This window comes from Microcaecilia unicolor, chromosome 13, assembly GCF_901765095.1.
Source record: "Microcaecilia unicolor chromosome 13, aMicUni1.1, whole genome shotgun sequence".
In the NCBI taxonomy this organism is placed as follows: Eukaryota; Metazoa; Chordata; class Amphibia; order Gymnophiona; family Siphonopidae; genus Microcaecilia; species Microcaecilia unicolor.
Genome location: NC_044043.1, coordinates 3,777,922 through 3,791,903, shown reverse-complemented (window position 1 = coordinate 3,791,903; position 13,982 = coordinate 3,777,922). Strand labels below are relative to the sequence as shown.

General features: G+C 44.1%; 1 protein-coding gene across 3 annotated transcripts in view; it reads left to right on the top strand.

Moving 5' to 3' along the window:
* Positions 1 to 13,982, top strand: part of RAP1GAP2 (RAP1 GTPase activating protein 2) — a 257,985-nt gene that overhangs the window by 156,255 nt on the left and 87,748 nt on the right. For all 3 annotated transcript variants that reach the window (XM_030185957.1, XM_030185956.1, XM_030185955.1), the window contains exons 10-12: positions 1,448 to 1,548; positions 7,115 to 7,244; positions 7,741 to 7,896. In XM_030185957.1, coding sequence (XP_030041817.1) covers positions 1,448 to 1,548; positions 7,115 to 7,244; positions 7,741 to 7,896 — 387 coding nt within the window. The remainder of the gene's footprint in view (positions 1 to 1,447; positions 1,549 to 7,114; positions 7,245 to 7,740; positions 7,897 to 13,982) is intronic.

Here is a 13,982-nt window from a genome sequence, read left to right as displayed (position 1 = left end):
TCATATGCTAATACATTTAAATGAGCCAATTCAAATGCAAATTCCAAGGGATGCACAGCCATTAACAAGCAATACACAGAAAGGCCCGCTTACCTTTTAGGATGGAAATTTTATGGGAGGTCTGGAGCAACTGTAAGCTAGCTTCTGGATCGGGCTCATCAGTGCTTGTGCCATCATTATTGGTAAGTTCCAGGGGGAAACACTGCAGCCTAATTTTGTTTAAAAAGTGTGCAGTGCTTGAGTGTGATCCAACAGGGAAAAAAGTCCTTGCTCTAGTGTTTTTGCCTGCTATTGTACTTGTGACAGTATGCAGTGCTGAGTGGATGGTTCAGCAGGTGGCCCTCACCAGCTTCCAGCCTTTTCCTGGGGCAGGCTTCCTTCTGCTCACAGCATCATGGAATGGCCTAGTGGTTAGAGCACCGGCCTTGCAATCCAGAGGTGGCTGGTTCAAATCCCACTGCTTCTCCTTGTGATCTTGGTGCAAGTCACTTAACCCTCCACTGCCTCAGGTACAAACTTAGAAGATTGTGAGTCCTCCTGGGACAGAGAAATGCCCAGTGTACCTGAATGTAACTCACCTTGAGCTACTACTGAATAAGGTGTGAGCAAAATCTAAATAAATAAATCGTGCCTTTCCCCAACTCCTGCTGCAGGGCTCACTTGTCTAGCTCCTTTCCCATGGAAAAATGGATCCAAAATCAGCAGCCAGGCTTTGTCGTGATGTAACTCCAGTTTTGACGCACACGGCTTTCATACACGCAGCTTGTGTGCATGTATGAAAGCCGTGGGTAGCACACTGAGCATGTGCAGAGCAGCCACGCTTAGCGATTGGCTTTCCTCTTACCGAGTTCTCGCTGTTTTTGCAAGCAGCTCATTTGCATCCGTTTTTTGGGGGGTTTTTTGAGCATCGCTCATTATTTCCACCTTGGTCATTTTTACTGAGGTGGAAATAGCGAGCGGTTCTTTATGGGGACTTTTATGCATTGGCCTCTTAAGTATGTAGAATAAAGGGGCAGGGACTGGAACTTCTTGGTATCTACTGAGATGTGTCATTTGGTTACCCATTATAAAGGAGTGCCTGTTATATATTTATTTCTTTTACCACTGGTTCTATGATATGGTCTGCAGATTCTTTTGGTAGTTATAGAGGGTGAAGGGCAGAGAAATTAAATTGTCTCAAATTTATTAGGTTGCATACAAATCAAAGGAAGGCTGATGTAATCAGTTTATAGGTACTTGTACATGTTAGAACAAGTCCATTTCCAAGTTCAAGAAACAAATATATTGAAAATGTGTTGGAAGCCATTACGGGCTGTTCTAAATTTTCATTTCCAAACTCTGTTCGTAATGCCATTTACAGTTTTGCAGTTTGATCTAATTTTCCTTTGCTCAGACGCCGATGGGCAGAGGGAAATTTTCCCGCTTTGACAATGCATTATTTCTTTAGACTTTAGAGGAGGAGCTTTTTGGAAATAATGAAGAGAGTCCAGCGTTCAAAGACTTCATGAATTTACTGGGTGACACGGTGTTGCTTCAGGATTTTAAAGGGTGAGTAATGGAAGGGTGATATCCATGATGTAGAGCATTGGCCCTTGTAAGATGGCAGTGCTCTATGCCAACAATGCATGATGAGTTTCCTTAGGTCTGAGGCAAATTTATGAACTGCAGTTAGCAGCATGGAAGAAGGTAATTTTGATATCCAAGTTATGTGACGCTGAGAAAAGCTACTATCTCTCCGTCCGTATCAATCAGGCACTCCTTTGAGTACTGTCCCGAAAAAGGTTTGACTCAGTCCTTTGGGCAGTTGGCAATCCATGGTCTTGCAACACATAGTCATGGCTTTGTTTTCCATAACATTACAGGGACTGGGACTGTATCTGACAAGTGGGAGACCAAAACTATATGATTTTTGAGCTAGTTCTCTTGGATTCATAGCGATAGTTTTTGTGGGAGAAAGTGGCATGTTTCTAATTTACTTTAACTGAGAATTATAAAAGCAGAAATGGTCTACCATCTCAGTATCCATTGAATGGTACTGTTTGCACAGCATTCTAGGCATGAATGCACCAGACAGAGTACATTTTATGTTTTGGCACCTGCCGTTTGGAATTCTCATCCCTTGGACATTCACAGTCAATTGTGTCTTACCAAATTCAAAACAGCAATCAAAACTTGGCTCTTTAAGCAGGAGTTCACCCTCGGATTCTATATATGGTGTGTATAGGCGCGTGCGTAGATTTGTGCGTGCGCCTAATCTACGCACATGCCTCAATTGGTCAATGCACCACTTAGTGTTTATAATGTTAATGACCAATTATCAACAATAATTGGCCATAATTGGAATTTATGCGTACACTTTGCTAGGCATATGCTATAAAGCAGCGCATGTAAATTCCAACGTGTGCAGCCACAAAGAAGGGGGGGCACAGTGGTGAGCGGACTGTGGGTGTGCCAGGCCTATCAATTTACATGCACTGTTAACAGAATTTGTGCCAGCACGCATAGATGTAGGCGTGCATTTACACCAGCTTTTCACTGGCGTAAATGGACGTTCCTAAATTTAGGTGCATATTCTATATACCGCATCTGAATTTAGGCGTGTCTTATGGAATATGCCTAGGTGTCTCTATTAGCCATGCTTAGATTCTAAGTGCCACATGTAGAATCTAGCTCTCAATGGAGTGGAGGAGTGGCCTAGTGGTTTGGGTGGTGCACTTTGGTCCTGGGGAACTGAGGAACTGAGTTCAATTCCCACTTCAGGCACAGGCAGCTCCTTGTGACTCTGGGCAAGTCACTTAACCCTCCATTGCCCCATGTAAGCCGCATTGAGCCTGTCATGAGTGGGAAAGCACAGGGTACAAATGTAACCAAAAAAAATGCCTAGCAATTGATGGTCCTTTTTGTCCCTGTTTATTGTTGCCTGCCTCCCCCCCCCCCCCCCCCCCCTTCTCCTTTCTCTAGTTGCTGCTCATGTTTCCCGCCCTTTCGGATGTTATGAGTTGTTTGTTTTTGTCTTGTCTGTTTTTGGGCCTGCTGCCTCTCCTATTCTATCTCAATTGTAGTTTATTTGTTTTTCTAATTTTTGTGCAGATTTTAGTTTGTAAGCCACTTGGTTCTACGTTTTAGTTAAAGCGGTATAGCAAATGAAATAAAGAATAAAGAAGACACCAAGAACATGCATAAGTGACTAGAATATTCTAGCTATGTGGTATTCTATAAAATGACACCTAAATTGGATGGCATGCAATTTGCAGGTGGGCAGAGTATGGGTGGGGCAAACAGGTACTATCATTTATGTGTGTTATATAGTAATCTTAGCATGAACATTTGTACCATTTGTAAGGCTGGTGTAAATGGTCGCACCTAGATAACACACTCCTTTATAGAATTACCCTCCATATGATTGGAAGAAGCAAGCACACACCATGGGATACAAACCTCAGAATGGAATATACTTACACTCCCTCAATATTTAAAACCATTTAACCAGCCAGGATTGGCCCCTAGACGGTTAAATGGCCCTTAACCAGCTATCCGGCAATATTCAGCTGGAAATAGCCAGCTATATCCCACTGAATATTGTCAGCGCTTACCGGATAACCGATTATATTGCACAGTATAACCGGCTATCTGCTAATATTCAGTGCATCGCCGCTAAGTTTGGCAGCCGAATTAGGCCACTGAAATAGCTCAGCACCGACTGCTGGAGGCGGCCTGGCTACCTTCCATGGTCTGAATATTAACCCCACAGACTTAATTTTAAAATAAGGATTGTGCAGAATTTATATGGAAACACATGAGCATAATTAGATTGCCGGATATTGTTTTAACAGAGACAGACTATGGCAATCCCCCCCCCCACCCCCCCCCCCCCCACACACACACACAAATACATACACACACATACACAGTAAAGGGTTGAATTAGCACAAGTTTAAAACTTGAGCATAAGTACATAAGTATTGCCATACTGGGAAAGACCAAAGGTCCATCAAGCCCAGCATCCTGTTTCCAACAGTGGCCAATCCAGGTCACAAATACCTGGCAAGATCCCAAAAAAGTACAAAACATTTTATACTGCTTATCCCAGAAATAGTGGATTTTCCCCAAGTCCATTTAATTATGGTATGTGGACTTTTTCTTTAGGAAGCCGTCCAAACCTTTTTAAAACTCCGCTAAGCTAACCGCCTTTATGACATTCTTTGGCAATGAATTCCAGAGTTTAATTACACGTTGAGTGAAGAAACATTTTCTCCAGTTCGTTTTAAATTTACTACATTGTAGCTTCATCGCATGCCCCCTAGTCCTAGTATTTTTGGAAAGCAATAATCCCAATAATCAAGGCCAGTGCCCTGGATAATGTCTATTCATGCATTTCTAGTTCTACTGTTCTTAGGGAAATTAGAACTTCTTAGTAAAACAGCTTGGGATAAGAGATGATGACTGGAAAACTCATCCAGTCAGCTTGTTTCCCTTTCTGATGGAAATGAAATTTTGCACATGCTGCGCAGTTTGGGGCTTTCACCTTCTTCGCGTTGGTAATCTCTTTGTGCTTGAATTCTCATACCACTTTGCACCTGCATTTGGAGGCGCTTCTGCTCTTGACATTCAGATGTCAACCCCCAGATTCTATATAGCGTGACCGAAATTGTGCACGTGTTCTGGATTTGTGCGTGCAATCTAATTACTTAACAAGTCAGCGCTGATAATTGTCACTTAAGAAGCAATTATTGATACTAATTGGCATTAATTAGAATTTACGCGCACAACCGTCTAATCTTATTCTGTAAAGTGATGCACGTAAATTCTAATGTGTGCTGCCAAAAAGGGGGTGTGGGCACGCCCTTAGTGCATGCCCATTTCACTGTGAACATTTCAAAAATTAGAAAACAAACACTTCACTTGAAAGTGCTCAAATGCCCTCTGCAGCTTTTCCACGGCCGACTATGGCCAAAGTTTCGGTGTACTGCTTCAGGGTCCCCGGAGCATATGCAGAACTCAATGCATGTGAATGTTCACTTCAAGACGCAAAATGTTTGCTATATAAAATTGCTTATACACACTGAGGAGGGGTTTATATTGCTTGTAAGTGAGATAGCACATCAGTGCAAGGGTGGGGGGAGGTTTCAATGGGTGGAGCATGGGAGGGGCACGGGCAATACTGCCACTTATGCGCACAGCTTACAGCAGTGGCTTAGCAAGGGCGGGGCGGTGGGGGCGGTCCGCCTCGGGTGCACGCTGCTGGAGGGCGCAGCCGCATGCCTATCGGCTCCGCTGGTTCCCTGCTCCCTCTGCCCCAGAACAGGTTATTTCCTGTTCCGGGGCAGAGGGAGCAGGGAGCCAGTGGAGCTGACAGGCACGCGGCTGCTCTCTGCACCCTCCAGTAGCCAAGAATGCACCCCGGGGGTGTCGTGCTGCACCCTGGGGGGCACGGATGCCGCTGCACCGGTGGGGGGGGGTGCACAGCGGCGATCTGCCCCGGGTGGCAGCCAACCTAGCAACGCCACTGGCGTACAGAATACTATAGGTCATACATACCTAGGGTTACCACATTTGCTCCCCCCAAAAAGAGGACACACGTCCCGTCCTGCCACACCCCGCCCCTTTCACACAACCTAAGGGTGTCCTATCCTCCCCTCCCCTTACCTTATTATACTGCCCTGGTGGTGTAGTGACCTCTTCAGGGCAGGAAAGAGCTCCCTCTTTCCTGCCCAGAGTAGCTGCATAGTGTCTTGCTGCCTCCCGTACTGGCACCAATTCAAAATGGCTACCGAGAGTGACCTTGCAAGACTTCTGCAGAAGTCTCGCGATGCCACTGCTTGAACTTTTGGCGGCCATTTTGAGTCGGCGCTGGGGCCAGAGGCAGCAAGAGACAGTCTGCAGCCGCTCCGGGCAGGAAAGAGGTCACTAGACTACCAGATTAGTACAGTAAGGTAAGAGGAGGAGAGGATAAGACACCCCTAGGCCCGCCCGCCCACTAGCCTGCCCATTTGTCCACAACCCGGTTGCCCGGCCATGTCCTCTGACATGTCCGGGTAAAACCGGACATATGATAACCCGAAAAACCTAAGTCTGTAGCCTGCTTTAACTGCAGGTTAGATGCACTGATGTTGATTTATGTTAGCGTTATATTACTGAATCTGGGCACCCAGATGTCGTGATAGAATAATTTCCAAGTTTATTCAATATTTGCTATACTGCACATTAATCAGGTTATCTGAGTGGTTTGCAATATTTAAAACAGAGAGAGGAAGAAGGATCAAGAGAGCGTAAGAAAGAAGGAAGTACAATATGTGATAGTACAAGTAAGATAAAGGGGAGAACAACCCCGCAGACCATCTCCAGAAAGACCAAGATATCAGTTATACGCTTCTGAGTTCAAATTTAAAGTGGGCCAATGAGGTTTGTAGATGTAAATGGGAGGGCGGGGCATTCCAAAGGGAAGGGCCAGTGACAGAGCAAATCGAGCACTGAGTAGCATCGTATCTGATTTGTCTAAAAAATGGAATAACGAGGAGATTTTGCTGCGATGATCGAAGAGCCCAAGGAGGGCAGTAAGGTGTCAGTAACTGAGACAGAAAAGATGGTAAACCTGTAGACTAAACACAAGGGTGAGAATCAGAAGCGTAGTGAGGTTTTGCCATCCGGGGGAGCAGACCTAATGTAAAACAGGCGCCAGTGCAAGGCTGAAGGGCCAATCCACATAGGCGCCATTTAATTCAAAATCCGTTTGGGGGAGCGAGTGCTCCCCTTGCACCCCACCTGGCTACGCCTCTGGTGAGAATAGACTCTCACCGCAGAGCATAGGAGCAACCTAAGTGCAGGTGCCCATTTATGGACTTGCCTTCCAGCTGGAGGGGCTTAGCAGGTCCTCATGATATGATGATGCCCAGCATATGTTTCTCTTATACCTGTTTCTGAATGGTCTGGGCAGGCTGGCATTCAAGCTGGCTTGAAACATTTAAGGCCCTTGCCCTTCACTTTTATACTGTAAGTGATGTGAAAAGGCCTGGAACAAATCCTTAAAAATCTACTGGTTACCTTTTCTTCAAATCAGAATTGATATATATATATATATATATTTTTTTTTTCTCAACCTGTGTCTTGTTTCCAGTTTTCGCGGTGGACTGGATGTGTCTCATGGTCAGACGGGCACAGAATCTGTCTACACTGTGTTCAGGGACAGGGAAATTATGTTTCATGTATCCACCAAGCTTCCATTCACAGAAGGCGATGTGCAGCAGGTAAATGTCATCTAAATGACTTTTGAAAGGTGGAAGGGTGGAAAAGGAAAAGAAAAATGAGTGGCTGCATTGTGCTAAACAACTTGAGAAATTAGCATCCAGAAATTCAAAGAGTAAGCTTGCACAAATGCCAGAATTAAAAGCAATAATAATGGCATTCTTTCAAGATCTACAAAATTTGTTTATTGTTTTTTTACAGGCCTTGCATAAAAATGTAATAAGCAGATCACACAATGATTGATAGCATATACTTAACGAAATTAAAAATACTTAAAGTGTATTGACAGCTTAAAAATGTGCTGCTCTATATGTGATGAATTGATGAATGTCAAGGCCACCTGCCTCTCACTAGAGTTTGCAGGCAATGTATTTTGCTGTGGTTGAAGGTCGCAGTATTATCACCGAAGAATTGCTTAACTGGCAACCTGACGACAGTTTGTGAAATTGCAGATTTATTTTTTTAACTATCTGAACACAAACTCTTTTCTTTCTTCAGCTCCAAAGAAAGAGGCACATCGGTAACGACATTGTGGCAATCATATTTCAGGAAGAGAACACTCCATTTGTCCCAGACATGATCGCTTCTAATTTTCTTCATGCGTACATTGTTGTGCAAGTGGAAAACCCTGAGACTGACAATATAACCTATAAGGTAAGAGGGTTTTGTATTATTATCATCTACTCAAACAGCAAAAAGTGGAAACAGCCGGGAAAGGGGGGGGGGGAGGATAATGACGTCACTGGAGCCAAATTCTGGTTATCAATTTTATTGTTGACCCAGTTGATAACAAGAGTGCGGTTCCAGTGATGTCATTATCCCCCTAGCCATCTCCGCTTTTTGCTGTTTCTGTTCTCTGAGGAACCTTCTTGAATCTTGGCCTTGTCCTATCTGATCTGCCTCTTGTACTTCCCATTGTATCATGGTTGAAGTGGGCAGGGGAGGGATGGTGCACGGGCCAGCCACTGATATCCAGCAGCACTTAACTGGGCAGAGCCACTGAATATCGGGTTTAACCACATAATCTTAACATGGCCAATACAGAAACATTGCTGGGGAGGAGCTTTGAGGCATGCAGGTACTAGGTTATGTTTATTAAGATTGATATCCCATGACTAACAATTAAAACAAATATATAAATGTATAAATAAAAAATGGAAAAGAATGCCAAAATAAAATAGGAAAGCAAAAGACCAGTCAACGAGAGTCATACACACTTGCATACTATAAATAGATCAAAAAGACAACGCAGATTGAATGTATGGGGGCAGTGAATTCCAAAGTGTAGGTGCAAGAAAATAGAAAGCAGAAGAACGGGTAGATTCATAATGAGAAGGGAGAACTGGTGAGAATCTAGTGAACGAAGAGCATGCGAAGAGATGTAGGGTTTAACTACAGAGGCAAGGAAAGCTGGTGTACCAAGGTGTAGTGCTTTGTGAGTCAAACATAAAACCTTAAACATACATTTGAACTGTACTGGGAGCCAGTGTAACTGGATAAACAGGGGAGTGATGTGGTCGTATTTACTACCAGTGTCTGCATAGCTAACGCACAAAAGGCTGTGTGGTCTTTGGTCCCTTACGTATGCAGGTACAGACACTGAATATTGGCTGTCACCCACATAACGTCCAGGTATCCTCCCCCTGCCAACCTGAGCCAACCCTCCCCCAATCAAGAGTCAACCAACCTCCTGGACCCCCTCAAACACGAGCATCACTCATCTCCAGAAGAGCTGACCCTACAAATAAAGGACCCCACTCCCAAAGGCTCTTCCCCACCCCCTATAGGTCTCCATGGGCCTACTTTAACAGTCCCTAGTGGTCTAGCTGGGTAGTAAGGGCAGAAGCGATTCCCACTTGTTTCTGCCCTTGGCGGCTCTTGGTTCAAAATGGTTGCTGTGATCTCTAGAGGCAGTCTTATGGTACTACCCGCTCCTGCCCACACTAACCCCCTAGACCACCAAGGAAGGTCTCTGGTATCCCTGGTATGTTTTGGTCAGGATTTTGGCTACCCAGATTGGCTCAAATAGTATGCTCCACACTGCTCAGTACTGTGCACTGTTTTGCCATAGGGCACCTGTTGATATATAGTGTACATTATTGATCAATAGCTCACACTATTGATGTCAGAAAAAGAAAATGAAATTCTGGATCTTTTACAGTAATTTGGGGTTAAAAACTACATGCAACGACATGGGATGTGTTGCTGACATTTCCTGTGTCATTTCAAATTAATGTACGTCCCTAAAAATAAAGGAAAAAATTCTCTAGAGAGTGTGAATGAAAACTCGTGATTCTAGATCCCAGACTTGTTTCAAATGAGCTAGCCAGAATAGGAGAGAGCTCTTGGGTTAAAACCCAAACTGCATCCCTTTGAAAACTGCCTAGAGCAGGGGTGGGCAACCTTAATATACAAAGTGCTGAATGAATGCCAGTACTATCCTTGGCGGGCTGCCATATTATGTAATGTTGGAACTGGAAATGCACAGAGCTTCATAGACCTTCTGTGATAAATAAATTGGTAAAAATGTAACTAAAAATGATGGAAAGAGACTGCTAGAGTGGCTATTCTGAAAATATTTGCAAAATCCAGTATTTAAAATCACCAAAACTCTGGTTAATGGCATTTTCTATGCATACACCCCATGGTTTCATGGGCTGGACAAAAATCAATGTCAGGCCACAGGTTGCCCACTTTTGGCCTAGAGGAATAGTGGTTAGTGCAGGTCAGAGGGAAAGTATCCACAGAGATTTGCACCTGCTTTTTCTACAGATACTTTTTCACTGAAGAAACAATGCATATAGTTATGCCCATATCAGCCCTCTCCTACTTCAGGAGAGGGCTGATATGGGCACGTCACTGGCTCCCTATCCGTTTCCGTATAAAATTCAAGCTCCACTTATTGACTTAAATGTTCATTCACTCTGCAGCCCCTCACTACCTCTCCACCCTCATCTCTCCCTACACTCCTTCCCAGGAACTCCGTTCACTAGGCAAATCTCTCCTAATTGCACCTTTCTCCTCCATCGCTAACTCCGGACTCCGTTCCTTTTATCTCACCACAGCTTATGCCTGGAATAGGCTTCCTGAGCCATTACGTCTAGCTCCATCCCTAGCTGCCTTCAGATCCGGGCTACAGGCCTACCTGTTTGATGTTGCCTTTGACTCCTAACTTGTCACTTGCATGTAACCTTTATCTTGTCTTCTTCTCTTCAATAGTCCCTTTTCCTATGTGTCCTTCTGTCTGTCCTACCCTTATCCTTATTGGTCCTGTCTGTCTGTCCTGATTTAGATTGTAATCTCTCTTTTGAGCAGGGACTGTCTTTTCTTCATGTTCAATTGTGAAGTGCTGCGTACGACTGGTAGCGCTATAGAAATGATTTATAGTAGTAGTAGTAATATAGTTTTGATAATGCAAAACTATGTAAGCTGTCGCATTTTCTGCTCTGATCCCACCCCCTGAAAAGGTCTCCATTCAACACAGTTAAAAATAGACACATGAAGAGGGCATCTTATTTTTTAGATGTCATGCACGTCCCCATAGAGCTTAGGTGATGCAAGGTGATGCATGTGGGAAAAAAGAACCCGAATTATAGCTACGTCATGCAAGGTTCCACGTTAGGAGTTACGGACCAAGAAAGGGATCTGGGTGTCGTCGTCGATAACACACTGAAACCTTCTGCTCAGTGTGCTGCTGCGGCTAAGAAAGCGAATAGAATGTTGGGTATTATCAGGAAAGGTATGGAAAACAGGTGTGAGGATGTTATAATGCCGTTGTATCGCTCCATGGTGCGACCGCACCTTGAGTATTGTGTTCAATTCTGGTCGCCGCATCTCAAGAAAGATATAGTAGAATTGGAAAAGGTGCAGCAAAGGGCGACTAAAATGATAGCGGGGATGGGACGACTTCCCTATGAAGAAAGACTAAGGAGGCTAGGGCTATTCAGCTTGGAGAAGAGACGGCTGAGGGGAGACATGATAGAGGTATATAAAATAATGAGTGGAGTGGAACAGGTGGATGTGAAGCGTCTGTTCACACTTTCCAAAAATACTAGGACTAGGGGGCATGCGATGAAACTACAGTGTAGTAAATTTAAAACAAATCGGAGAAAATGTTTCTTCACCCAACGTGTAATTAAACTCTGGAATTCGTTGCCGGAGAAAGTGGTGAAGGCGGTTAGCTTAGCAGAGTTTAAAAAGGGGTTGGACGGTTTCCTAAAGGACAAGTCCATAAACCGCTACTAAACGGACTTGGAAAACTCCAAAATTCCAGGAATAACATGTATAGAAGGTTTGTACGTTTGGGAAGCTTGCCAGGTGCCCTTGGCCTGGATTGGCCGCTGTCGTGGACAGGATGCTGGGCTCGATGGACCCTTGGTCTTTTCCCAGTATGGCATTACTTATGTACTTATGTACTTATTCTATTAAGAAAAGCAGGTGTCTACTGTTCTTATAGAAACCTAGCATAACCTGGCAAATATGGGCATATGTATTTATGTGTAAGAACTTATGCCAGCCACAGAGCTCATGCAAATATGCACACCTAGTTTGGGAAAATATGCATGTAAATTATAGTACTCTATACCTTACATACGTAAGAGCATGCTGTTCCCAAACCGCCCAAGTGAACACCCTTCTGCAAAGTGCAGACTATCAAGATCCCAGAACAGTAAAACAGATTTTATGTTGCTTATCCTAGAAATAAAGCAGTGGATTTTCCTAAGTCCATCTTAATAATGGCTTGTGGACTTTTCTTTTAGGAAATTATCCAAACCTTTTTTAAACCTTGCTAAGCTAACTGCTTTTACCACATTCTCTGGCAAGGAATTCCAAGTTTAATTACATGTTGAGTGAAGAAATATTTTCTCTAATTTGTTTTAAATTTACTACTTAGTAACTTCATTGTGTGCCCCCTAGTCGTAGTATTTTTGGAAAGGTAAATCACTTGTCTACTGTTTCTAAATATTCGAGGACAAGGGGGCATGCAATGAAGCTACTAAGTAGTAAATTAAAAACAAACCAGAGAAAATATTTCTTCACTCAAAACTCTGGAATTCCTTGCCAAAGAATGTGGCAAAAACAGTTAGCTTAGCAGGGTTGAAAACAAGACTTAGATAATTTCCTAAAAGAAAAGTCCATAAGCCATTATTAAGATGGACTTGGGAAAATCCACTGCTTATTTCTAGGATAAGCAGCATAAAATCTGTTTTACTGTTCTGGGATCTTGCCAGGTACTTGTGACCTGGATTGGCCACTGTTGGAAACAGGATACTGGGCTTGATGGACCTTTGGTCTGTCCCAGTATGGCAACGCTTATGTTCAGTTAGGTTCAAGAATTTACACCAGCCATTGAGCTAGCCAACGTGCTCTAAGCGGAGCTTGTGAGCGATTGCTCATATATTTTAGGAGCGTCGCTCACAGATTTTACCTGGTTGCTCACAAAAATACCGATCCAACTTTCAAACAAAATTAAACTATAAAAATTAATTAAACTAAATCAACTACCAACCCGATTTAAATGAGTCGGTGCTTAATGGTTAGTGCGGTGGGTTGTGGACCTGGGTAACTGGGTTCGATTTTCACTGCTACCTAACAGTCAGCAGAGGGTTGAGATCCTGGGGAACTAGATTCAATTCCCTCTGCAGCTCTGATATAACAAACCAGCTATCTTCTAGCTGCTAACTGGGGATATTCAGCAGAGCATAACTACTACTACTTATCATTTCTATAGCGCTACTGGCCCGCTGAATATCGGCAAATAGCTGGTTAAAATAGTGCTGAATATCGGGGGGGGGGGGGGGGTCACTTGCATAAAATTGAACAGTCTTCAAAAAGCCCTTTAACCTAGATAAGGTAAAAGACCAGGGGCCAGATGCACTAAACTTAACGAGCCAGCAAGATGGCTTTTAAACCATTTCTAGCCAGTCTAGCGAGCACGTAGTAAAACAAGACATGCACAAAAGGGTTCTCCGAGCCATTTTCCTATCACAGTAGCAGCTAACGAAAACGGAGTGCAAATGAGCTAATTAGTATTATAATGCACATGCAAGTCAGATGCACAGCCGTTTTCTGACCCCATGCACCGTGGAAAACCTAACGGGAGGTCTGCACCTCTCGTTGGAGCTGCTGTGAGTGGGACCCATGCAGAGGAGGACGCCCATCGCAAAAATTGGAAGAAAAAAAAAACGTCCACATGCTCGTCAGGGACGTCCTTTCAAGTGCCTAACACTTGGATGTCCGTCACTCAAAAAGGACGTCCCTGACGAACACTTGGACATTTTTTTCTTCAGATTTTGTGATGGGTGTCATTCTCTTGGACGCATTTTTCTTACGACTAAGGTGCCCGACCCAAAATGACCACCGCCGGAGAGAATCGGGGATTGGGGCGTGCGAGGACGTCCAAATCAAAACTATTTGGACGTCCCTTTCGATTATGCCCCTCCAGGTCTCTCTCTAGTTTTGATTTGGACGTCCTCGCACGTCCCAATCCCCAATTCTCTCTCCCACTCTCTCCCTCTGCTGCACAAAATGCCCGGCAATTTATTGACGGCTATTATACACGCAGCTTGTCTGCGTGTATGAAGCCGTCTTTGGCATGTGCAGAGCAGCCAGCAAAACGCTTGGCTGCTCTGCGCATGCTCAGCTGGCCGACTGGCTTCCCCTCCTTAGGAAGGAAATCGCGTGCAAATGAGCCAACAGCGAGCAGCTCATTTGCATGCAATTTCCTTCATGCATGCCCG